Source organism: Mustela nigripes, chromosome 15 (assembly GCF_022355385.1).
Source record: "Mustela nigripes isolate SB6536 chromosome 15, MUSNIG.SB6536, whole genome shotgun sequence".
NCBI lineage: Eukaryota > Metazoa > Chordata > Mammalia > Carnivora > Mustelidae > Mustela > Mustela nigripes.
The window spans coordinates 54,803,174-54,830,659 of record NC_081571.1 but is presented as its reverse complement, the minus strand read 5'-3'; the positions used below and the strand labels follow the sequence as shown (position 1 = coordinate 54,830,659).

At 39.3% G+C, this 27,486-nt stretch overlaps 2 protein-coding genes across 8 annotated transcripts in view; one reads left to right on the top strand and one right to left on the bottom strand.

Moving 5' to 3' along the window:
* The window catches only part of SCEL (sciellin), a 324,048-nt gene extending 304,500 nt beyond the window's left edge, over positions 1–19,548 (bottom strand). Inside the window, exon 1 of the mRNA XM_059377692.1 lies at positions 19,404–19,548. The gene's annotated coding sequence lies outside the window, so the exon portion shown is untranslated. The remainder of the gene's footprint in view (positions 1–19,403) is intronic.
* Positions 19,549–19,626: 78 nt separating this feature from the next.
* MYCBP2 (MYC binding protein 2) overlaps positions 19,627–27,486 on the top strand; it is a 272,910-nt gene continuing 265,050 nt past the window's right edge. For all 7 annotated transcript variants that reach the window (XM_059377903.1, XM_059377906.1, XM_059377905.1 and 4 more), the window contains exon 1: positions 19,627–20,250. In XM_059377903.1, the coding sequence (XP_059233886.1) occupies positions 19,949–20,250 (302 nt within the window). In that variant the 5' untranslated portion in view covers positions 19,627–19,948. The remainder of the gene's footprint in view (positions 20,251–27,486) is intronic.

Here is a 27,486-nt window from a genome sequence, read left to right as displayed (position 1 = left end):
TTTCTATAAAGTTTGAAATGCAATTACTGTCTCTTTATATGTTCAGCTTGACATCTGCTTCCTAGGGGATCCAAACTGACCACCCAATAAAAAACAGCAAAAGATTTGAATAGGCAACTCATTAAAAAAGAAATTCAAAGTAGGTAGGCAAACAGACACATACAGCACACACACATAAATAAAAGTATGGAAGGTAGAATGAAAGAAATCTACCTAAAATATATGAAACTGAAGATCTACTGAAAGAAAGAAAATGGAATTAGAATTCAGAAAATTAAGGGTATCCCCTCCAAAAAGCAGGATTATTAATGGATGAAAGAAAAGACTATAAAGATCAGTGGTCTCAATAATCACTATGGTTAACATTTTTACTAAGCACTTACTATGTACTGAGCACTGTTGTATGAGTTTCCATGAATTAGCTCACAACAATCCTGTAGACAGGTACTACTATTATCTCCATATTAGAGATAAGGATGTTGAGGGTCAGAGAGATAAGTAATGTGTCCAAGTTGTTAAAAAAATTCTTTCAAGCTCAGTTTAAAAGGTCATACACAACATGGTTTAGAGATTATACTAAATGCCATTTTATAATAGGATAAAATATAGCACTAAGCCACATCTTATTTTTATGACCTTGGACACATTTTCTAACCATTATGGACATAGTTGCCTCATCCAGAATAGAGCAGTGTTACTTCATTATTTGCAATTATATTTTGAAGATAATATTTAAAGCTATCGCATGCTATACAAATATGATATTGAATGTAGCTAATCTGCTACAGAAATGGAATTTTTACCAAAAAATAGCTATAAAGTACAATTTTAAAAATCCTAAATGTAAAAACATGTAATAGAGCCAAAAATTAACTGAAAATTTATGTTGGCCAATTATTTTCATTATTCCTTAGCTATATATCCACCCATGCATGTATGCATGTGTATACACCTGAAGATTTATAAGTAAATATGCATTTTATGAGAGCTGGTAATAAATAACAAACTTTAAATGTCACTACTTTCCATATTCACCCTCTTGGGAAGAAATAGTAACAATTAATCAGCTTATTGAGGTTCTTTTTAACAAATAAGTTATCATAGTCATAAAGCAGAAGATGCCATAGTGATGATTTCTGTGTGTGGAATAAAAGGGAAAGGACAAGAATGGAAAGTTCTCGTTGATTCTGCAAAATTCTGCTAAACCTCTAGTTATCTTTATGACTTACCCTCTCACATTTTAGCTCTTCAATTCAATTATTTCACTTTCTGAACTAGGGCTATCTTCTTGCTGAATGTTAGCCATATTAAAGTAGTACAATGGCCCAGAAGGATTTTGGTTTTTTAAATTTATTAATAGGGTTACACCACAAACTCACATAATAACAAATTCACTCATATTAGACAAACTGTTATTGTAGTACTCTAAAACTATATTGTTCTATCACCAGTTACATAAAGTATAGGATCATAGCAGTGGGATTTATATAGTTTAGAATAGTTTATTCAATAGTTATCAGATCTGTGAAATTATGAAAAGTATAGTTCTAATAAGTGAAAATCCATTAAATCACTCAAATATTTTGACTAGTGAAGTTGTAATACTACTACTAACTAATGTGTTTACAATTGTTTCATACTATATTTTGAACCAGGGGATGCATTTTTCTTGGATAGGACGATAAGCTGATTCTCTGCTTTGTACTATTTTGTGTTTTTATGTCACCATAAAAAAAGAAATTTTTATGTGCTCAGTTCCATGCTTGTAAAATGGATTCATTGGACAAGATGCTGTACACGCACACACTTTAAGGCACTATTTTTGTTTGTCAACAGAATTAATTTTCTCTCACATTCAGTAAACATTTTTAGGATAGGCCAATATTCATTTTTAGATTGAACTTATATCGCTTTGAAATAAGGATAAATTTTTAAATGTCAGAGATGTGATATTAACTCAAATAGACTAGCACCCATATTATAAGCAATATTGGTAGGTTGATTCTAAAATTTACTCTTTTTTTTCTTATAATTTCTTTGGTACAAAGATTAAGTAAACCTTTCTAATACACTGAAAAAATACTTTATGGTTTGTGTGGGGAAAATGGGGGAGCAACAAAAGATTATGTCAAAAATATTTGTCATATCTTTCAATGTTATATGTTGGCAGTATTTTTAAAAAATTAACAATTAAATTAGTCACTATTTGTACTTACAAGGAACCAGTCCAATTTCTCTTTTGCCACAGTATAATCAACACTGACCTAGTTCCGCAAACTAAAACTGATATAGACACAGAGGTTGGCTTAGGGTGGGGATTTTCTCTCTGTGGTCAAAAATTCATGGGGTTTCCACACCAGTATTCAGTTTTATAGAGCATGAAGATAAAGCTTGATGTGAAACTGGATTTCTCTTGCCCCTCCTTAAAATAGTTTAAGAAGGAAAATGACAGTGTTTACCAGAGCCTATTGTAGCAACAGTAGTTAAGTAATTATATCTCTTATATCCTGTCCACAGTACAATTTTCAGGGGCCATTTGTGCCTTACACCAGTGGTAACTAACAGAATCATTTGCTCTGTTTCCTGAGCAGAAGCTAAGTGATTATTTATAGGGCTATTTTAGTTTGAGAGCTTGGTTCTCTATTGCCTTACCAGACCAGAAGGGCAACATTTGTCTACTAAATCAGGAAACTAGCATCTATCAAACAAAGAAGTCGCATGTGTCTACCAGCCAGGAGAGTAGAATCAGCCAAGTAGACCAAGAGAGTTGCACCAGATCAGGAGGGTATTACCTGTCTACCAGATCAACAAGGATGCATATGTCTACCAGAACCAATGGTTAACATCTATCCAAAAACTGGGAGGGTATCCTCTGCTTACCAGACCAGGAGGGCAGCATTTTTCAGATACCAGAGGAAAGGACATTAAATGAGTTTATTTTATTTTTGTATTTGTATACTTGTTTAAAAAATCATATTATGGGAAATGCTAGTGATTTAATAATCAAAGACCCACTTATGTATTTTGGCATGAAAATACAAGCATTAGAAAACAAACCCTTGATTATATTGTAATGCATTATATAAGCAGTAGGAGGTCACAGGAAGAGTTATTAGTAGTTATAGCTCTACAGAATTTAGTTTCAGATAATAAGTATATTCTAAGTACAGCAGTTATTCAACTTAATCATTTAAGGAAAGGTATGGGATAAATACATTTATACACAGGCTGGCTTCACTAAAAAGTCTGATACTTTTTTTCTTAAGAGATCTTAATATGAGGTGAAGCAATTTGCAATGTCAGGAATCTAAAATCATTGTGTATAATTCCACCTTATTCCAAAAATAAGATTATGTAATAGTTAATCAAGAAGTTGTTCTTATTAAGGTACACCAATAAAAAATAAAAGTGTTGTTATGACACATTATCTAGACATTCATATTAATCTGGTTCAAACTAGAAAATAACAAAAAACTATTTCTGTGCGAGAAAAAAATCAGCTTTGAAGATAAATGCCATGAGAATTATGCATTTTAATAATTGGAAAAAACACAGAATAATATATTAAGTTATTCATTTATTCATATTCCCCATATATTTAGAGATTTGAGTTGATTTGTGTCCAGAGAAGATAAATACAGAAACCAAAAGGGAATGCCAGGTTATCCATTCAGTTCACACAAACCAGTAATCTTTCAAATTTATTACCCTATCTCCTCCTTAGAGCAAATATTGTGTAACAACTTCTTTACTATCCTGATATTAAATTAATAAATAATATAACATATCTATACATAATAAAAAATACCACAATGCTCTAATTTAAGGGAAAACTAAAATGAAAGTTTGTTTCTCATCTACCCTTCTATCTATCTACAAATATTTTGGTGTTATGTATAATTATCTTACTTCACATATTTAATAATTAAATATATAAATATCTATTATTTTATAAATATTTTATAAATGTAAACCCAGCGAAGCCTAAGCCACGAGGAAAGACCACATGAAAGAGATCTGAGGTGCTCCCAATGACACCCCTAGATCAACTCCCAGTGATGAGAGAGAGCCATCTTGGATGTTCAAGCCCTACTGAGCCCATCTGAGTGCAGCAATGCTTGGCATCACATGGAACAGAAGAACTTGCCAAGTGAGCCAGTTATCCTACAGAAACATAGGAGATAATAAACCTATACTGTTTTAAGTCTCCATATTCTGGGTTGTTCGATTATATAATAATAGACAACCAAAACAGCATTTCTATGTAAAGCTGACTTGGGTTCCAGATTCAAGTCAAAATAAACAGGTCTCTCATCTATTTGAAGATCCAGTAGTACAACTGAAATTCTCTCAGGACAGAGAAGTGTTCTTCATTGTGACAGATTGTCCCATATAATGCAGGATGTTTATTACCTCTAGTCCATAACCTAAATGTCAGTAGGGTTTCCTGGTTATTATGACATGAAAAATATGTCCACAAATTTCCAAAATGCTCTCTTGAGGGAATAGTACTACCTTTGCTAAGAACTACTAATTAAAATTATTATCTGTATAGTGACTACAGTGATAGGTACTGGCAAAGGTAGAAATGAAATATAATCCATGCCTCCAAGAAATCAATAGCTCAATTGCCAAGATGATGAAGGAATAAATGAAATTATAACAGAACCATTAATGTTATAATGGAGATGTTTTCCTGGCACTATGGTTGTACCATGGAGGACCAATAGTTAAATCAGCCCTGGGAAGAGTCAGAATAAGTTTTCTGGACAAGTTAATTATTGGGCTGATTTCTGAAGTGATCCAAGTGGAGAAGAGAGAGGATCAAAACTCTGGCAGAGGGAATAGCTTGTGCAAAGACACAGCATGGGGCACTAGCATCTGTAGAGTTAACAAGGTAGGTTGGGGCCAGATGGTGACATATCTTTATGCTCTACTAGAGAGCACATTCAAATATGAAGGCAATTTTGTAGTACTAGTCAGAGATAGTGCCCTATGTTCACCATGCCACGATGGTAGCAGTTAGCTTGGGACCCTGTGACTTGTTTTGGGCATTGGATGTGTGTGGGAGGCCTTTGAGAGCATCCCCTATGATCTTCTAATTCACCATTTTCCTGCCATGTGTTGGAGGCCAGGAGTCCAGATGGCAGAAGAGGGTTATCTGACTTGTATAAAATGAGTGAAAAGTCAACTTTTATTGTGTTAAGGCACTGAGGTTTGTGGGGTATCGATCAGAATTCTACCAGAAAAAAAATCATCCCAAGTGGTTTAAATGAAGAAATTTTTTAAAAAATATTTTATTCATTTATTTATTTTAGAGAGACAAAGAGAGTGAAGTGGGGGGAGGAGAGAGGCAGAGGGAAAGGGAGAGAGAGAATCTTAAACAAGCCCAACACCCAGCACAGAGCCAGATATGGGTCTTGATCCCACGACCCTGAGATCATGACCTGAGCTGAAACCAAGAACTGGACACTCAACTAACTAGCCACCCAGGAGCCCCCAAATGAATAGACTTTAAGGAAGGAAATCCTTTCAGAGGTATGGACATGGTAAGGGAAGAAACATGGGAATCATGTTTCCTCTGAAAAGGCAGAGAGGAAATAGAGTTATCAGAGCCCTGAGAACTGGTGCCACAGAGGAGGAATGCCCCAGCAGGAACTCCAGTCACAAAGGGATATTCTGTTGCCAGAAGAAGGGGAGAGAGCCAGGAATAATACCTTGACCTGCCTTTTCTCCTGTCTTTCTGTCTCCTGAGAGGATTTCCCTGTTGGGCAAACCCAATCAGAATGTAGCCTTGGAAGAGTCCGGGTTTGCAGTGCACTGGAGATCTAGCCTCCTAGGGCACAAAGCTGCTCAGTGAAGGGAGAAGAAAGGCTCTGAAGGGTAAAGAGAATAAGCAGTTCATGGGGATTGTTGTGGAAGCTAGCTTTAATTATTCTAATACAAAATCACTGAAGGATCTGAAGCAGATATTTAAAATAAGTTCTACTGAAATACAATTCATATGCCATAAAATTCATCCTCTTAAAGTGTACAATTTAGTGGTTTTTAATATATTTGCACAGTTGTGCAATCATCCACACTATCTATTTTTAGAACAATTTCATCACATTCCTCTGCCCCCTCCAAAATACCATACCTCTTAAGGAGTCCCTCCCCATCGCCCCTCCTCCCCAAGTCACTGGCAACCAAATCTACATTGTTTCAATGGTTTTGTCTATATTGGATGTTTCTTCTAAATGGAATCATACAATATGTGGCTTCTGTGTCTGGCTTCTTCGTTTAGTATAACATCTACAAGGTTGTGGCATGTGTTCGTTTTTACTGCTGGATAATATTTCATTGCATATAATTTTCAAAAATGACCATTGTGTAGAGAATAGAATGGACAAAATCAAAAATCAGTGCCAAAGGAATGTGTGTAAGTTGGGGAGTGGTCACATCCTCTAAGAGCATTCTCTTAACCGACCAAGAAATATGTTAGAGAAGATAAACATCACTCTTAATCTCCTGGCCCCAAACAGCCTCTTTTCCTGGCTTCCCATCTCAGTGAATGACATCAATATCCACCCAGAATCTAGGAGTCAGATTAGGATCCTGCATTTCTCTCATCCTTCACATTAGATCACTTGTTCCTGTGTATCTTACCTCTTGAAGTCTCCTCTGTGCTGACTTCCTTAGCTGAGGCCCTCAACAGGTAATGCTGAAGCTACAAGGACCTAACTGATGTCTTTTGTTCAAGGTGCCTGATACGTTCTAATCATCAGGAGAGTAATGATGATAGAAGATGCATAGTGGAGAAGCAGTACCTTTTCTCATTGTTGAGTTAGGAAGCAGAAATTGGGCATGTATAGCCCAACCCCTTCCTCCTTTCATCCTTCAGAGAGTACACAATCTCTTCCCTGTCATGTAAGGAGGGCTACCCTGACAGTATGAAAGTGAGTGCATGGCTGAAAGTGTTAATATCTGGGGTTCAGAAAAGAGAGGTTTTTTGGCTTTATATTGAGCTCTGTCCCCTTACTTAGCCATTTGTTTAATAAAGATAAGTTTTTGCTTTCATTTGCTACAAACAATGATTTTTTAAATCAGAACTTGAAAAAGGACTGTAGCACATACCCAATTTACTGTTTCTCAGTAGCCAAGTGCACAAGAAATCATGATCAATTATGAAGTTTTTATTAGTGAAAAGAAAAAGAATAGGTTTTAAGGGAAGGCAATTTTTTGAGTACTTAGTTATAAGATGAAATTTAGAACACGGCATGACATGAATAATGCCATCAATATTTCAAGCAAATGCAATGACAAATTTTGTATATCTTAATCACAGTAACTGTCCTAGTTTAAACTCCCCCAGGAAATCAGATCTGAAACAAGAACTTGCATGCAGGAAGTTTGTTGACATCACACTTAGGAATAAAACTTGTAAAGAAGTGACAAAACAAGTCTAGGAAGAGAGAAGTTGAACTGAGGATCAGCGGAGAAGCATCAGCCAACCCACAGAGAACTAAGAAATTGGGATGACTTGTAGAGTTGTCACCAAATTAAGGGTAAGGCTAGGCTCCTGTACCACTGCAGTGTTAAGACAGTGAAACAAAACGCACTCGGGGCGTGTAGTGACACAACCATGGTCCAGGCAACAACGTTTTGCTGAGGACAACGCTCAGAGGAGGAAGGGCTCAGCTATGAACTGTCAGCAGCCAACACCTATGACCTCGGGGAAATGACTCAATCGCAAACGGCAGTCAATCAGGGCAATAGCCTATAATGCCCATTTCAGTTCACACCTAACATTGCTTAATTTTATTTGCTTTTCTAGTGAGTTCACCCTATATACAGGATTCAGGGTTGTTGTTGTTGTTGTTGTTGTTGTTTTTCTGCAGAAACCCAAAAGAGGAAAATAAGTGGGATAAACCACAGTCCTTGTTGCTACAGAGTTTCACTCATAAAAGGGAAATTCATAATGACCCTCTTCTCCAGCTGCCCTAGGTTTCCTTACCTTCAGCTAGAACCTCTGCTAGTCTAGGTGGCCTATCTTGTAGGGTCACCCACACTCATTCTTGAGAGTCCTTGGGCCCCTAGTCACCATGCCCTTCTCAGGCTATGTGAACTGTACTTATTCATTTAACATAAAAATTGTAAGGGATATCAAGAGACACATCCGTGGCTTTGCCTAAGTGTTATACATATTCTCCCTGCTCGCATATGGAACAGCAGCCTTATCTACTTCTGATGCCTTGGGTCAATTATTCCTGCCAGTATAGAGACTCTTTTCTTAGTGGTCTCTTGGACTTAGGAGCCTGAAGTTACTGAGAGCAGCCATGATTCTAAGTCCAATGGGGCATTTGACGTTTGGGAACTAGGAGCTTTAGAACTACCGAGTCTAAGCAGGAGAAAAGCACATATTCTCTAAGGGTTCATTGGGAGTAGGCCACTACTACTTTCACTCTGGGTTCTTGAATTCCTATATTCTACCCAGTGGGCACATAGTGCCATGTAATAGCTATTAATTTAAGGTGTATTATGTGTAACTTGTGCCCCAATTGCACCTTCAATTCCATATACAGCAAGTCCCGGGTGGTAATTTATACGATAGGGTAAGTGGATCCAATTGGCACTGGATTTGTTTCTTCTTATTCCTGCAACAAATTTACTAAGTTAAAACAAACCAAATGTACTAATGTACTATCTTACATTTTTGATGGTCAGAAATCCTAAAATCAAGATGTTAGCAGGGTTATATTTCTTGTAGAGGCTCTAGGGAAGCCTTCATTTCCTTGTCTTTTCCAGCTTCTAGAGGCCACCTGTATTCCTTGGCTTATGGCCCTTCCTCCACAGTCAAAGCCAGCAGCATAGCATCTTTAAATCTGTCTCTTTTTCTCTTTCTCCTCTCCTAATCATCATGCCTTTCTGTTTCCATTGTCACATTGCCTTCTCTCACTCTGACCAACTGCCTCCTTCTTATAAGAATCTTGTTGGGGCACCTGGGTGGCTCAGTCAGTTTAGTAGCCGACTCTTGATTTTAACTCAGATCATGACCTCAGGGTTGTGAGATCAAGTCCCACATAGGCCTGTATGCTCAGCAGGGAGTCTGCTGGAAAATCCCTCTCTCTTTGCAACCCCCCCTCCTTCTCTAAAATAAACAAATAAATCTTAAAAACAAAAAACAAAAAATCACTTGTGATTCCATTAGACCCACCTGGATAATCCAGGATAATCTTCATCTAAAGATCTTAAACTTGATCACATCTGCAAAGTCCCTTTTTCCATGTAAGATATTCACAGTTTCTAAGGATTACAATGTGGACAGTTTTGGGGGGCGTCATAATTTGATCTACCACAAATATACATCAACTGTCACATATCATTTACTATAAAGTGAATCCCCTGGTCTGAGACAATGGTTTTCTGAATCCCTTATTTATGAAACAGAGTTCTGTAAGCCTTCAGATAACAGTTCTGGCCAATGTGGGTAGGGAAAGCAAATTCACAGCAGACTATGCATCACTCCCACCCAAGTTGAATCACTGGCCTTTCCAGGGTGGAATCTAATTTTCTTGCAAGTGGCTGGTTGGTCTTCAGGGTTTACAACATATTAAGGACTTAGTGTTGGTATATTTTGCTGGCAGGTTGTATATTTGGCTGTTGCAGTAGCTAGATCAGCATTGTTAAGGCAGAGAACTAACTGTAAGTTCCATAGCTACTCTGTGCATGTGCACCATAGCTATTCTGCACCATAACTACCCTGTCCATTTGCTCTGCATGTCCCCTGTGGGTGGACAAAAGTAGAGCCTAGCAAATATCAACTATGTGGTCATTTATCGTCTCTACCTTGATAGGATATTCTCTGATGCACATCACCATGTGATTTGATTCAAAGACTGCCACACTTCATGTCAACTCTCATACATCCATTCACATGTCTCTTCCACAGCCCTTCTTCTCTCCAATCTTTCAGTCTTTCTATTTCCAAGCCCCTATCAGTTGCCAAAGCCATCTGCCACTACCTGTGAGTCTTACTTCAGGTCATTTGCTCTTTATATGCAAAATGCTTGAACAAAGCTTAGCCTTTTTTCTCCTCCACCAGCCAGTTTTAAGGGACTTCATAATCCCACGCAACAACATTAATTGAGTTTAGAGGCTGGTACCAGTTCAATAATGGTTGATGGACACAGGAGTCTGGCCACACATCCATACAGCTTACTTGTGTTCTGGGCCTGCTCATGCCCAATCATGGATATATTACTTACTCTGACCATAGGTTTTTTTTAAAGATCTATTTATTTATTTGACAGACAGAAATCACAAGGAGGCAGAGAGGCAGACAGAGAGAGAGGTGGAAGCAGGCTCCCTGCTGAGCAGAGAGCCCGACATGGGGCTCGATCCCAGGACCCTGGGATCATGACCCGAGCCGAAGGCAGAGGCTTTAACTCACTGAGCCACCCAGGCGCCCCCTGACCATAGGTTTTTCTGGGCCCACTGGACCTTATGAATTAGTGGGTCTGACAAAACTCAGCTCCTTACAGGCAGTTCAACAATTTGACATCTCATGGTGAGGTGCTCTATCTCTATCAGGGCCCAAATAGCCTGGCAGACTTTTTTTTTGCTAAAAGGTTTTTTGGTGGGTTTTTTGTTTGTTTGTTTTGGTTTTGGGGTTTTTTTGCCTTGCTTCAGAACCCGTGCACTTTTCTTTATGATTCATTTCCCATTCATTCTCTAGCATCTTTCCCCACCACTGATACATCTAATATCATAGGCGCTATCATGTTGTATGGTCCAAGAAGCAAAACTGCTCTCTTTACAGTTAAGAGATGATGCAGAGCCCTTTACTGTTCTGGGCAGTACTTAAAGTTGGCAGCCATCTGTGTCATTCAGGAAATGTGTCAGAGCAATATTCTCAAGTAAATATTATGCCTGTAGACTTAGAGAAGCCTAGCAAGTGTTGTTCCTCCTTCTTTGTGGTAGGAAGTGTGAAATGTGATAACTTACCCTTTACTTTGTAGGAGATTTTTGACATGTTTCGGACCACTGGAACCCTAACTTTCAGCATTTCATTTCTCTTCCCAGTACATCTATGGTGCTCAGAAGAGTAATCTAGTTCCAATATCTTTATAATGAATACTTTTCTTAGCCTCTCAAAAGCTTAGGCCATTGCACCTACAAGTGCTTTCCATCTGCAATTATCCCATCTTAGTTCACCTCCAGTGAAAGTTTCAGCAATTGCACAGTTCTACCCATCTCAGGGCTATCACACCCAACCTACCACCATTGATGGTCTGTTGGGTTTTTTGTTTATGCATAATAGTATTGCCACAAACTCAGTGGTTGACTTTATCACACACTTACTATTTGACAGTTTCCATACTTTAGAAGACTAAGCATAGGGGCACCTGGGTGGCTCAGTGGGTTAAGCCTCTGCCTTCGGCTCAGGTCATGTTTTAGGGTCCTGGGATCGAGCCCCACATTGGGCTCTCTGCTCAGCGGGGAGCCTGCTTCTCTCTCTCTCTCAGCCTGCCTCTCTGCCTACTTGTGATCTCTGTCTGTCAAATAAATAAAATCTTAAAGAAGAAGAAGAAGACGACGACGACGACTAGGCATGGCTTAGCTCTGTCCTCTGCAAGGCTGCAACCAAGGTATCACTTGGGGCTACAGGCTCATCCAAGACTCAATTGAGAAAGGAACAACTTCCAAAGCCAGATTTTTTTTTTTTTTTTTGGCAGAATTTAGTTCCTCACAGGCTGCCAGACTGTGGGACTCAGTCGTTATTGGCTGTTGGCCAGAGGCTACCATTGGCTCCTTGCTATGTGGACCTCCCCATGCTGTAGCTCACACATGGCAGCTTGTTCCTTCCACATCAACAAGGAAGTGGAGGCCCCAGCAAGACGAGAGTGATAATATAATACTAATCAGTCACATATGTGTAAATGTGTACATCCTGTCATTTTTGCATTATTCTATTGGTTAGAAGAAAATTTCAGGTCCTACCCTACAAAGGAGAAAGGTTTATACAAGAGCAGGTATATTAGGAGATGGAGATCATGGGGTCACCCTAGAAACTGTCCACCAAAGATGAGATCCCCATTGTCAACCAACCAGTGGATGATCAAGATCTAACACCCATCCCATTTTAGAGTTCACTTTTTCAGACCACTCCCTATACCAACTGACTTAAGTCAGGTTCCTTGAGAAACAGATTTAGAAGTGGAGACTTGCATGCAGGAGGTTTATTGCTGAGTGCTTTCAAAAACAGCCTGCAAATGAGTGAGGAAAGGAGGATGGCTTAAGAGAGAGAAAGAAATGGAACTGCAATGCAATTGCAACAAAGGCCTTAGCTAATTCCATGCAGAATTAAGGAGCAGGGATGGCTCTGCAGAATCATCCTGAATTAAAGTCAGAGGTCCAGATCTTTGTACACCACATCTACCTGTTATTTGATGAGGATTCCCTCTGGGGATGGAGTGGAACCTTCAGCGAGACAGCTCCCTAAAGCCACGAGTAACTTTTGAAAGGTGAGTAGTCAACACTCCCAGAAGCTAGGGGAATAAGTGCCTCAGATCTGGAAGGTTATGTGGGAGGTATATCACTGCAGAAATCTTTAATAAATCCAATAGCATGATATAAAACATAGTTTAGTGAACTATCTGATGTTGTGACTTGAATAAAGCAAAGAAATTTAGGACCCATGGGAATGAGTGGATTTTTATGCTTTTGACTATTTTTTCATAAATATTTCTTCTTTCAGGCAGACTACTCGAAGAAACTAGATAGAAAGCACATTTTTTTGGACAAGATGTTGGAGCTGGTGTATCAAGTAGGAACATTTTTATTTACAAGTAACAGAATACCTCATTAACAGTAACTGAGACAATTTAGAGTTCTTTTTCTTGCATAAAAACAAGTTTGAAATTTTGTTCAATGACTCTATAATGTCAAGGCCAATGTCAGTGATGCTCTCTGCCTTTATCTCATACCGCTTGTTTCATGGTTACCAAATGTCAGCCATCCTGTTCATTTTTAAAGTGGAAATAGAGACAGAAGCAATAAGAAGAGATTTTCCTTTATCTTTTTGGCCTAAATTGTGTCCTAAAGCCAATCCTAAATACAGGAGAGGCTCACAGAGAGAATATTTCACTTTTTCCAGTCTTTAAAGTAGAGGAAAGCAAGGAAGGTGGGGCGACAGTGAATTTGGACTGGGTGTGGTGTATCAATCAATTTTGTTTTCTAACCAGGTTTCTGTTTTGCTGACTGAGCTCAGATGCACAAGCTTTAAAGACCAGATATGAGATGATAAAATGCCATCATTTTGCTGAGAAGCCAAATCAAGTCTATTATTTGGATGGAAGACTATTCGTATCGCTCAGGTCCAAACAGGAAAACAGAAAGGCATGTGAGAGGTCATTAAGAGAGAGAATTGAATATGAGGAACTAATTTCAACAGTAGTGAAGGAACTGAAAAGCCCAATGAAGGACAGAGGCATCTAAGAATTGATATCTGCAGTTAGTCACTATAATGCCTAAGGCTGGAGAGACCAAAGGAAGAGATGCTATTACCAGATTCTGGGACCTAGGCTGCCAAGTGAGAACTGGGTCCACAACAGAGGTTACCTGGCTAGAATTGGATCATGGAAGAAGTTGCCCAGCCGGAGTGGAACCACAGAGAAGATGGGGGGAGATATTGCCCAAAGCAGAAGGGGGTAAGATGGGGTAAAAGGTTTGGAGGCATGGTTTCTCCCCTCTTCCCACTTCCCAACCATCTATCTCACTCCATTGGCTGAATCTTACTTGAAGCTAGCTGTCAAGGGAGCCTGGAAAATGTAGTTTGCGGGGTTCACTCCTTTGCTGTACAGAGCAGAGCAGGGAAATGGAGAGAAATGGATTCAGGAACAAATGAGCAAATGATCGCCCTTCCATCTCACCCTCATGTAGAGGTGGACTTTAGGAATACTTGTGTGGAAGCCATAGTTTTTCTCCAGAAGCAATGTTGTCTTTGCTCTTCCACATAAATAATTTAGTTCCCAACATGTGACATCATACAGATAAGATTATTCTCTCTATACTAAGAAAATACTGTCACCAAAAATTAATTTAGGGAAGTATGAACTATTTTTCATGTATTATATTTCTTAGAAACTTTTAAACAGCTCTGGCCCAGTATGAAAGCAAACCTGATATTAAAGAAAGGGGGCAAAATCTTTAATTATGAAGAACTAATATATCAACTTATTTTTACTTTCAAAATAAAAAGTAAAAATATTGATCAAAACAGGAACTTGAACTAGGTAGGGCTAAGACTTTCATGTTAAATACAGGTAAATTAACAGAGAATGTGAGCCATGGATGGTATATAATTTCTGACCCTAGGAGTGTACCATAGCCACCAGCCATTTAAGAAGAAATTATGATCTGTTTAGACTATTGTATCAAAATGCAACTATCAGTTAGAATTCCCAAAACCCACTGAACTTAATGAAAGTAAGCAATATGTTTTGTGACTTAACAAATCATATAAGAACAGAGTATTTTAGGGAAACAAATAATTTTTGGATTCTATTTTTCTTGTCAGGTCAAGATACAGTTAATCTGTGTTTGTGAAAAGGACTATATTAAAAAACATACTTCTAAATCCAAGTGTATAACTCAAAGTTTATAACTGTTTGTTTCTTCCTCTGGTACAAGACTGGGATACACTTCAAATAAGGGAGACCACACATACTATTAATAATAACAGTTGTGTTTGACAGGTAGTATGCTAAGCAAATCCCTCATATATATTATTTAACTTAATCCTCAAGGAGTCTAATGAAGTAAGTGCTCTTATTACCCTCATTTTAGTGATGAGAAAACGGCCTGGCAGAGGGTACATGTCTTTAAAATAAGATCACGCTTAGTATAATCATTTTAGAATCATGTAGATAGATCCTGATATCTGGATTAGGAAGAAATATCTTAACAACAATGCATTTCAAGGAAATTTTGATATGATAAAATTACTATTATGTAAAAATTTCAATAATGCTTCAGGTTTAGGAAGATACGATTTTATTATTAAACTATTTAACCTTAACAATAATGACCAATCTAATATTTATAAACTACAGTGAAGTTTTCAATGTTAAAATGCAAGGTTCTTACATTTCTCTTTCACAGAATTATACTTTATACGCCTTTATCATTTGTGAAAGCTTTTTTTGGTTTAAAATGCATCACAACAACAAGATTTTCAAAACATGATTTACATTCAAATATATATTAATGAATTTCACACACTTTAAAGAATATCTTCACATTTAGAATAATTTTTCAGGGCTGACAACATCCATATTTACCTCAAGCCCCCTAGAATCTAAATTTTTTATTTATAGGAAGACATAAAATTTGTATCTTTAAAAACTAAGATGAATAAAAAGAAAGAAGCATTATTTCTTCATACCTACAAATTATGGAATTTTCCAAAGCTCTAAAAACAACATTTATTTAAAGCAAGAGGTCATGATATCTAGGGAAGCCAATATGTAATTTTTGTGTAAAAGAGTTTAAATTGCCATGTTTAATTTTTTTTCTGTTTATTTTGGAGTATTAAATATAGTACAAAAAGCAATTTTCATTTTAAGTGCCTATGGTCATTTTGTCAAGAATGTAGAATCATGGTCCTTAAGGGAAGCTTACCGAAGAGTGAAATACTTCCTCACTATTCAAGCTTGAGCATTTTTTTCCTTCTAAATTGTTCTCAGCTACTAAGTTTGGTCTTAAAAATGGTCTCAGCTACCAATTTTGTTTTTAAATGTCCCAACACTGTTGTACAAATTTGGGAAACAACCCTGACTCTTGACTTGACCACAGCATTTTCAGCAATCTTGATGTTCCTCATAACAAAAGTGCTTCCCCTGTTTGTAATCTTATAGCTTTAGTACAATGTTAACCTTTTAAATGAAACTAACAACATTAATCATTGCCCTCTTACATACACTTTATGGTTTCTGTCTGTTATTTACTACATCAGTGTTGAAGGCTTCCTTAAAAAACAAAACAAAACAAAACAAAAACAAAAAACATATCCTTAAAGATACAGAGTACATAAAATACAAATCTGAAGAGTTTAGAAAATTGTACGCCCAGGTTTGCAATTTCAAGTCGAAAAGAGAGACCAAATCTGTGATTATACCTATGAAAGATGAAGCCATAGTCTTACACAATCATTGAGGAGAGATGCTTTTGAGAAATGAACATGATTATCATCCACAGACTAAAAAATACTACGCATGTGTTTTATTTTAAAATTTCGTTATAAAATGGGCAAAGTCAGGATTTGCCTGAGTTCCAGGTTATTCTTTACGGGCGATTGTGTCCTTAAGTCTTGTCTAGCCAATTCTGACACCCAACCCGCCCAGGGCTCCCTGCACCCTCCCTCCGAACCAAAGGCACACACACGCCCAGCCTGGCCAGAAGATAAAGCTAAGATGGCAGCGCCGAAAGTACTGGGGCCGCACTCAGTGGGGCTGGAAAAACAGAAGCAAATCTCTTTATATTCTTTCATTCTGCATATTCTTGACTAACAAGGGCCCCCCATTCCCACGCCCACCACAGAGGCAGTATGAGGTATTCAGTAGTAGTACGCGCAGGATTGACAGGAGGGGACTCCTGCTTTGCACGCGACGAGAAACCCACATCCCCCGTCTGCAGCGACGGCTCAGGTGGCTCTCGCGCATTACCTTGGGGACCACCTTCCCCTCAAATCCCCTTGGCAATGGAATTAAGGGTGACTTTCGTTCCCGGCATGCGCCCGATTCCCCGCCAACCCAAGGGAACCTTCCCAATGCCCAGCTGCCAGGGCAGTAGCTGTAGCAGTGCCCAGGGAGCGCGCAGTGCCCGGGCAGGAAAGAGAGGCGGCGGAGGAGAAAAAACTGCATTGGCTATCAATTTAGGGTAGAGCAGCCCTTGCTGCTGCCGTGGAAGGAAATGCGGCCAACCGCTACAGAAACGCCACTCTCCGCCACCTAAGTGAGCATGTGTGCGACTCCGCGCACGCCTAGTTGCACCGCTCAATGACAACGGGTTTCGCAGGAAATTATCCAGTTACCGGGTTTTGCGCGTACCCAGAAGGCCCTGGAAGGGGCCTGGCTGAGACTGAAGCGCGAGGTCAAAGCCGAAGCGAAATTAAGGGGTGGGAAGAACTCTGAGAACCATGCCGCCGCTGGATTCTATCCCCACTAGAAACTCCAAGAGCGCTGTGACTGAGCAAGCCACTCCCTAAACCCGGACTGGAAATGCTTCTTTTTGCAGGCGACCTTCATTAATTCATTCACCCAATATTTGGTTCCCTCCTGCTTAAGGCTAGATAGAGCCTGTGCTAGGAGCTGAGAATGTAGTGGGGGAACTGACACAGCCACCGTTCCGTCCTCACGGAAAAGTCTAGTGTTCTGTTCTGTGTATTACAATTCGAGAAAAGCCATGTGCCAAGGTGGACATCCTAGATGTTTGAAGTTTTTCTGCAATCCCATGCAATACCCTTTGACCATTATTCCGAGGATGAAGTTTACCCAAAGACATACAAATAGCAGTCAGAATCTAAATTCTGGATTGTCAGAGCCTGTTGGCTACCTGGCTGGTTGATCAACAGTAATGAGCCCTTGCAGCTTCTACTCATTGGGGTCTTTAACTGTCCTAGCATTTCACTGTCTCAATATCTTCTCTTTTTTGGGGGGGTGGGGGTGCTTCCTGTCCAACGCTGAGGTTTTTAACTGTGCTGAAGCATCAGGACGGGAATTTAGTTTAACAAACAATTACTGGTGACCTACTATGTGCCAGTTTCTAGACTAGGGATTGAGGAAGACACAAAGATAAATAAGAAGCTCTTGTTTATGAGCTCATAGTTGAGAAAACCAGTACAAAACCTGTTTAACAGGGCTATTCACAGTGCTAAAATATCATGACTTCCCATGCCAGTCCTTTGGCCCTATGGTCTTTTTTTTTTTTTTTTTAAGAATTTATTTATTCATTTGACACACACAGACACACACAGAGAGAGAGAGAGAGAGAGAGAGAGATCACAAGTAGGCAGGCAGAGAGAGAGAGGGAAGCAGGCTCAGAGAGCCTGATGTGGGGCTCAATCCCAGGATCCTGAGATCATGACCTGAACCAAAGACAGAGGTTCAACCCAGAGCCACCCAGGCACCCTTGTCCCTATGTTTCTATTATCCCACTTGTAGCTATCATTTTTTTTTTTTTTAATGAAAATGACATTCATACGTTAAAGCCCCAGGTAAAATGCACTGCTTTAGCACTCTCTTCCAGCAAAAGCTAGAATTAATTTATTTCTCCCCTCCTTGTTTATACTTTCCAAAACACTAACCAAGGTTTTGGTTGTTTTTTTTTGTTTTGTTTTGTTTTGTTTTTTGAAAAGTACACTTGTGGAAAGGGCTAGTAAATAGAGAGGCGCTTGGGTGAACCACTTGGGTGGTTCAGTGGGTGGAGCAGTGGACTCATGGTTTCCACTCAGGCCAAGGTCTCAGGGGTTCTGGGTTTCTAGGAGCATCCGGCCCGTGCATACAAGCAAGCAAGCCCTCCCCCAATAAATAAATACCCTCCCCCTTTTTAAGAGCCAGTAAGTGGATAAAGAAAATAGTCCTGGGAATGATAGGATTAGGAAGTTATTTTGTCAAGAGTATAAACTGAGCAGACTCTTCAAATTGAGAGTCAAATAGGAAAAACTTAGGAATCAAGGTTCATTGGCACATGCATTTCTAGCGCAGTTATTTATACAGGGTTAGTAGAATAGCTTGGCGCAAGAGACTCAGCAAATGTTACATTTTAAGAGATAAAATGTTAAGATCTTTGGTAGATATGACGTTTTCAGATGTCACACATAGTCACAATTAACAGCTTCAGGTCAGATTCAGGAATTATCTCTAGTAACGTAAGTCTGGGCAGAAAAAGATAAGCCATTGAGTGACCGCTGTCAGGAGATAAGAGTGCATTCTAAAGAAGAGTGTGAGGTCAACGTAGTATGTAAGAAAAGTACTACTGCACTAAGGTTTGGCTCTGTGGTAAATGTTGAGAAAAAGAATTTAGGAAATGTGACTTGTCTGCAAATTCTACTTTTTTAATCTGTGAATTCTACTTTCATAGGAAAAAAAATGCACTAGCTTACTACCTGTTTTTCGAAATTAAAAGGATTTTAATCCCAATGATAAAACATCTAAAATAGGATCACCACTGATACTTCTAATTTGGCTGGTCTTCTCTGCCTGTGATTCTGAATTAGCCAGCACTCTTCTCAGAAAATCTTCATGTTGGGAGTGCACACTTTGAGAAAAAGTATCAGGAGGGTGCGTAACACTCATTCTCCAGCGGGGAGGACATTCCCTCTTTCAAGTCCAAGTTCTCCCACCTGAGGGGAACCCCATTACCTGAAGCCAAGAGTCTGTAGCTGACAGCCTTCCCAGCACTTTCCTTACGCTTCCTCAAGCTGCTAGTAAAACACGGAGAGGTGGATTTCTTTCGGATTCCGCACCACTCAAACGCCCCACACCCAAAGCCCTGAGGCTGAGGGAGTGGTGGCGAGAGGGGGGTGGGGAGGGAAAAGGGCTGGAGTTACTGAGCATGTGCAAGGAGTGGCGCATGCCCAGTGCGGACAGCAGCTTCCCATTGCGGGTAACCCCGGCGGTGGCAGCGGTGGCGGCGGCGGCAGCGGCGGCACCGCCTCCTCCTCACACTCCCGAGGTGGCGGGGTTAGATGAGCGGTCCCAGTAGCGGCGAGGGCGGCGCAGGGGGGAGAAAGAGAAGACCGAGGAGGAGGAGGAGGACGCCGTCTTTGTAGTGCCCTGCTGCGGGAACGAGAGGCCGCTGCCAGAGCCGTCGTCGTTGGAAAAGGGCTGTGTGCGCGCGCGTGTCTGCTTGCCCGGCCCGCAGGGACGAGGCAGCGGTGGCGGCGGCGGCGGCGGCGGCGGCGAGGATGATGATGTGCTCAGCGACTGCCTCCCCCGCCGCCGCCTCCTCGGGGCCCGGCGGGGACGGATTCTTCCCAGCCGCCACCATCTCTTCCTCCTCGGCGCCGGGGGCGCTGTTCATGCCGGTTCCCGAGGGCTCCGTGGCTGCGGCGGGGCTGGGGCTGGGGCTGCCGGCCGCGGACTCCCGGGGTCACTACCAGCTGCTGCTGTCAGGCCGGGCCCTGGCCGACCGCTATCGGAGGATTTACACAGCTGCGCTCAGTGACAGGGACCAGGGGGGCAGCAACGCTGGACACCCAGCCTCCAGGTGCGTCTCCAGTGCCCTTGCTTGGGCCACATGCCGCATGTGTGTGCGTTCGTGTGTGTGTGTGTGTGTGTGTGTGTACGTGCATGCATGTATGTGTGTCTGCGTACCTGTTTACTGAGTTGTCTTTCTACAAGGGCTTGATGCTGGGTGGTGGAAGCACTTACTGAGATAGGGTGCGGTGGCAACAATTTCTGCCGTGTGTGTGACTGTCTTTGTGGGGGGTTAGTGAGAGTGGGAGGTAGCATGTGATGTTAGAAAAGGTGATGGTGCCGCTCGGTTACGACACGTGTGTGTGTGTATTGTTGAGGAGGGAGGAGGGATTGGTAGAGGCTAAGAGGGCATTGCACGGAGAGAATTTGCAAGAGTGGTGAAGGAAGTGGCGTTCCAGTACCTCTGCCGCAATGGTATTTGTACGTATTCTACCAACTACCCCCCCCACCCCCCAGTGATATTCCATCCTCCACTTTCCACCCCCAAAAAATCTACCTTTCACTTAAGGGGAGCAATGGTATAGGTTAAGGATGGTGTCATATATTGGATGAGTTTTAAATAATCGTGCCGTTGGATAAGGCACGGAGTTTAAGAGATTTATGCAAAGGAGATGCAGAAGGAGATTTATGTGGATGTGAAACGGTGTCTAGTAGAGATTTTTAGAGCTGTACTTTGGTAACAACTGGACATTTTGGTATTCTAGAGATGTGATTGCAGCTGCACTTGAGTTCTGATGTCCTATCAGCCATTTCCTTTCATCTTATGTTCTATTTCCCCTATTATTTATAGACTTTAGAGTAGAAGAGGGTGAAGGGGTTTTGTGGGGAAAGGGGGAAAGCTGTAGAATTTCTAAATATGACTGCTTACAGTGTTTAGCTTCCACCAACTAGAAAATTTGAGTAGCTCCTACAATCTCTTCCTAGGCTCACTGTATCTTAAGCTTCCTTGATATAAAGAGATGTTAATCACTTTCATTTTCTTTTTCTTAAAATGTGGGTGTCTTTTTGCTGAGGGTTCTCCTATTGTTTTCTTTTCCTTGTCCCTACATGCCACATACCCTGAAGGATGATGACTGACTTGTTTCACCAGCTTGGCTTTGACAGTGGTAATTGGGAGTTTCCTTCATCTTTTTTTCTCACAGCTTCTTGCAACACATGGGGAAAGCATAGTAGTATTTTGTCAGTAAGTTCCAGAGTTTACTTGTACTTATTGAATGTGCAGTGTATTAGGCAGTAATAAGATGTCCTTTAATTATGAAAGGGCTTATGCTGTTAAGTCAGGTATTTGTAGTTTACCATTGTGTACTGGGGCTCTTACCCATTGCAGAGGTGTTAAGAAGGAGCTTTGTTCACACTTTTTATGGGTAATTGTTTACAGGATTGGGCAGTTTATCATTTGGGTATAAATATATATAATGACCTTTTGCTATCTAAACTGAAGGCCATAGTGGCACAAACTGATTTCTTGCTCATGTTTTTGAAAATAGCACAAAACCTCATTAGACAGTTTGCTCTGATAGTTATAATTTTGAGCTGTGAGTTTCTGAATTATGGCACTTTAGGTACATCTTTACAAACCCCTCTCGAACTTTAATTTATTATGTATATTGTTCCAGGCTTATAATTTGTGACTGGCATTCCTATATTAACTTTCTATTAGTATACTTGTGTAGTAATACAGTTTTGTGTATCTAGAGCTATATTATATATATATTATATATTATAACAGTTTTAGACAAAATTCATATAGATTAATCACGTATATAACATTTATTAGTGATTTTTGGTCATTGATCCATTTTTGTACAGCCTGTCAATTACAATTAATGAAGAATTAGTTCACATATTTTAAGAAGTAGTCATGGAAACCAGCTTAAGGTGTGTATTACTGCCTTCTAGTGCTCATTCAGAACATTATTGCTTATTCTAGTTTGCATTATTTTATCTAAGTGAGCCTGCGACTATTTTTTATTGGGAATTTGCATAAGAATTCAATCACATTTTTGTTAAATATGACACGGCAAGTGGAGCTTGGATTTAGGTTGTGAATGAATGGTACAATTATTTGAATGGGGGCACTAGTTGGGTTAGAAGAGAAGATGAGATCTTTAAAGACAGAGAATAGAGCCAGAATAGAAGATGAAGCTCTAGTGAGCTTCCAATTTAAAGGTGAGAGAGAGAGGAGATAGTGAAGGAAGCTGAAAAAAAGAGAAAAAAGAAGACAGCTGTGAGACAGTGGCACCTCTGGTCTTAAGAAAGTGGATTAAAAGTCCTCAGCAGTGTTAAATACTTAAAAAGTGAGAACACTTTCCCCGTCACTGGGTATCTTTTGAGGAAGTGGTCATAGAGAGATGTGAGGAGTCATTGAGAGATGTTGGGGTAACGGGCAGTTGCAGGATTGAGGGAAGGATATTCAAATATGGGAGAGTGGGTGGGAAATGTTCAGTAAGCGGAGAAGGAGAAATTAAAGAGGTGGGAGAGGGGATAATTAATGGAGAGAAGTCAAAGAGATCTCAGAGACAGGTTTAAGATATTGGTGGAGAAGTTAGCCATTGAAAAAAATTAAGGGCTAGTCTTCCTCTAATTTAGAAAGGGAGGAGTTAACTATAAAGACTGGAGTTTATTGAGGCTAAGAACTCTATCCTATTCATTTTAGTAATCCCAATGTATAGCACAGGTTTTGGCATCCATTCTGTAAATACCAACAGTCTGGTGTGTGCCAGGCTCTGTTTTATGTGCTGAAGATGTACCAGTGAGAAAAATAGACAAGATCTCTACTCTCTTGGAACTTCTGCTCTAGTGGGGAGAAATAGACAACTGATTGTTTCAGGTAGTGATAAGTAACTATGAAAGAAAGAAAACCAATTATATGTGATAGATGATTTATAGTGGGGGAGCTATTTTAGGTAGGGTGTTCAGGGCAGGTCTTGAGATTTAAGTTGAATCATAATGATGGAAAGGCAGATCTAGAGGAAGAGTGTTTTAAGAAATTATAAAGGCTCTGAGGTGGGAACAAGCTTGTGTTCAAGGGACAAAAAATAAGGCAAATGGGTTATGTCGGTGTTGAATAAATTAATTACTGTGGATTATATTTTATATGTTCTGTAGAGTAGTTGAGGGATGCAAGCCTAATGGAGTCAGTGATTTTGACGGCATTTTGGTGAGGTGGTTAAGAGCTTAGACTCTGAAACTAGACTGGTTTTTCAGTCCTGGCTCTACCACTTTTTAGATGTGTGACTTTGGATATATTATATAATTTACTTGCTTCAAGATTTTGAAAAAATTTTTATTGTTATATAATTAGCATATAACATTATATTAGTTTCATGTTTATCACATAATAATTACATTTTTGTATATATTGTGAAATCACTGTAATAAGTGTAAACATCCATCACCACAGTTACAACTATTGTTTTCTTGTGATGAGAACTCTTAGATTTACTCTCAGCAACTTACAGATAAACAATACAGTATTACTGATAGTCACTATGTTGTACATTACATCCCATGATTTTTTAATTTTATAACCTTATCTTTTGACCACCTATACCCATTTTATCCACCCCCACCTCCCACCTCTAGCAGCTACGAGTCTGTTCTCTGTGTCATGAGTTCAGGCTTTTTGTTTTGCTTCAGATTTCATATATAGGTAAGATTTTATGGTATTTGGTTTTGTCTGACTTATTTCAATGAGGGTAATGTCTTCAGGATTCATCTGGTTTTATAAATGGCAAGATTTCCTTTTTAATGGCTGGATAATATTCTGTCTCTGTGAATGTATACATATGTGTATATATATATATGTACATATACGCATACCACATTTTCCTTATCCATTCATCTATTGGTGGACACTTAGTTTGCTTCCATTTCTTGGCTGTTGTAAATAATGCTGCGGTGAACATGGAATGCAGATATCTTTTTGAGTGAGTGTTTTCATATCCTTTGGATAAATACCCTGAAGTGGAATTGCTGGATCATATGGTAGTTCTATTTTTCAATTTTTGAGGAACCTCTATACTGTTTTCCATAGCAGCTTTACCCATTTGCATTTCCATCAACAGTGCACAGCGTTCCCTTTTCTCTACATTTTTGCCAATACTTGTTATTTCTTGTCTTTTTTATCACAGTCATTCTAGCAGGTGTGAGTTAGTCATCTCATTGTGGTCTTGATTTGCATTTCCCTAATGATTAGTGATACTGAATATCTTTTAATGTGCCTGTTGGCCATCTGTATGCCTTCTTTGGAAAAATGTCGTTTCAGGTCCTCTGTCCATTTTTAATTGAATGGTTATTAGTATTTGTTTTTGCTTTTGTAATGTATGAGTTCCTTATATATTTTGGGTATTAACCTCTTACCAGATATATGGTAATATTTTATTACATTTTTTCCTCATATTTTGTAGTTTGCCTTTTCATTTTATTGATAGTTTCCTTTGCTGTCCAAAGCTTTTTATTTTGGTGTAGCCCCACTTTTTATTTCACGTTTGTTTATGCCTCACTTATATGTAGAAAGGGGATAATGATAATGAGGATTGCTGTGTAGATTAAATGAATTCATATATCTAAAACGCTTGGCAAATTAAGTGCTACTAAATATTATTGATTACTGCTGAGAGTGAGGGGGCAGATGGCATTTGAGCACTTAAAAGGCAAATATCATGTCTTACTCTTATTTTTGGTCTCAGTGACTGTGATGAATGTGAGAATAATGATTTCGTTTATTCAGTGACTCAGTAAATGTATTTTTGTATGAATGAACCGATCAAAATTAGAACATTAACTTGGGGAAGGGGATTGGAGTAGAAATCAGTAAAGGAATGTCTGATCAATTCTGAGTGTGGATGGTAATATAGCATTGCATTTGGGAAGGCTTATAGGTCAGTCGCTAAATCTGCCTTAAAGGCAGACTGCCTTAGTTCAAATCCCAGTTCTACCTTTTTCTAAGTTGGGCAAATTAATTAGCATTTCTCTGTCTGTTTCTTTACTTGTAACCTTATAGGGTTATTTAAAGGATATTGTGCCTGTACAGGGTAAGTACTCACTATATGTCAGCTGCTGCTGCTATTGTTTTTATTAAAATTATATATTTAAAATTCTAGTCAGCATGATATTATAAGTTTTTTCACTCAACAAAGAAATGGGAAAAACTGTTGGGTGAGTTAGCTCAAGGTTAGTGTGACTGGAGGTCAAAGGAAAAAAGAAAGTGAAAGTTTTGGTGACATTGACCATTTGGTAAAAAGGAAAGTAACAGCAAGGAAGGAACTGTTAGACTGAGAGATAAAGAGGAGTCAGGGGATGTGGGTTGAAGTGGTAGAAGAACAAATTGGAAACAGTAGAGGAGATTATGGTCAAAATAGGGAATTGCTTTTCTTCTAAGCTAAACCCACTTAGTTACTTCAGCTACTTTATCTCACATACTTGGGATTTTGGTTTTAAGAGGTTAAGTAGTCAATTAATCCAACAAAGGTTCACGGATTACTACTTGGTGCTAACCATTGGCCCTATAAAGATTTATAAGACATAGTTTCTATACCTGAGTTTATTATCTGGGTAATGGTGAAAAATACAAAGGCAGGTTCTTATAAAAGTGTTACAGGAAATGGCATTCTGGTCTGGCATGAAAGCATGAGCAAAAAGTGAGAAAGCATAGTCTATGTGCAGGTAATGTTAAGAACTCTGTTAATGGGATCATGTAGGTGTTAGGAGGGACAGTAGTGGTAATTCATAATGGGAATGGAGACTTTGAACAGCAAGCTTGAACAGCAAGCTAAAAATTAGATTTTATACAGTAGACCCTGATGGTTTTGAACTATAAAGAAACATTATTGTAGGAGTACTTTAGTAAGTGATGTGAGATTGAATTAGAGTTTGTATATCTATATTTGTGATTAGGTAATAATGTGTTTGATATAGCTCTAATTGTGGAATCCTATATAAATACATTTTAAGGCAAAAACTGCTCTGTTGGCATATTGGTAGGTAGACATGAGATAAATTAGTCCTAGCTTAAGATAAGAGAAAATCTTGTGATCAGCCTTAAAAATAAAATGAAAATTTTAATTTAAAAATGCTTTTGTATTTTAAGATCTTTGTTTTAAAAATCAACAGAATAGTCAGAATACTCTTCTTAATTAAAAAATTTACAGGTTTTCTGAAGAGGATTCAGGTTATTCAGGGCTTAATTTACATATAATAAAATTCACCCTTTTAAAATGTTCATTTGAAGGGTCTTAGAACCATCACCACAGTCAAGTATAGAACATTTCCATCACTCCAAAAAGTTTCTTCGGTTAGTTCCCTCCTATTCCTAGCCCTTGGCCACCACAGATCAGTTTTCTGTCACTCTTATTTTACGTTTTCTATAATGTCTTATAAATCTACCTCTTTAAAGGCAGGACCCCAGATACTGTTAGTCTCCATGTCTTTTATCCCTATATTTCTTGTAAATGAGAGTTAGGATTTAAGGCTTCATTAGGTTTGGGTTAAACATTTTTTAGCTAGAATATTTTGCATATAGTGCTGAATACTCCATATTGCAGCCCATCCATATGTTTTTAGGTTGTGCCACTGTTTACTAATGCTCAGTCTATTTACTTGGGTAAGGTGGTACCCGCCAGATCTCTCCTCTGTAAATGTATCCTTTTTTCTTGTGCAATAAGCAGGTAATGATGGTTCATAACTCCAGTACACTGAATATCTTTCACCTAATGGTTTTAGCATTCTTTGATAATGTTTGTCTGAGTCAGTTATTTCATTAGGGGTTTCAAAATGATGATTTTAATAGTTCTGTTATTTTTTCTATATTTATTAGCTGGTACTCCTCTGCAAAGAAGAGTTTTCTCTCATCAACTGGGGATGGACTGTGTTTCCTCCTAAGAAGGCAGGGCAAATGGCTTAATTCTCCCCCATCATTAGCCAAATTAGTGTAATACTCCATTAGTGGCTGCTTGGTTCACCACCCAGATCCCTCTGTTCAGGTACGAGTTCCCCTAGCTGTTGGGAATACTGGCACCTAAAACCAATTGCAGCCGAGTCCCATTCCAGGCATTCCCTGGACCTGCAGAACTGCTTCTCTCAAAGTCATGCCTCTTCTTCAGCATCAACCTGCATCCAGATCCCTCTGTTCAGGTACGAGTTCCCCTAGCTGTTGGGAATACTGGCACCTAAAACCAATTGCAGCCGAGTCCCATTCCAGGCATTCCCTGGACCTGCAGAACTGCTTCTCTCAAAGTCATGCCTC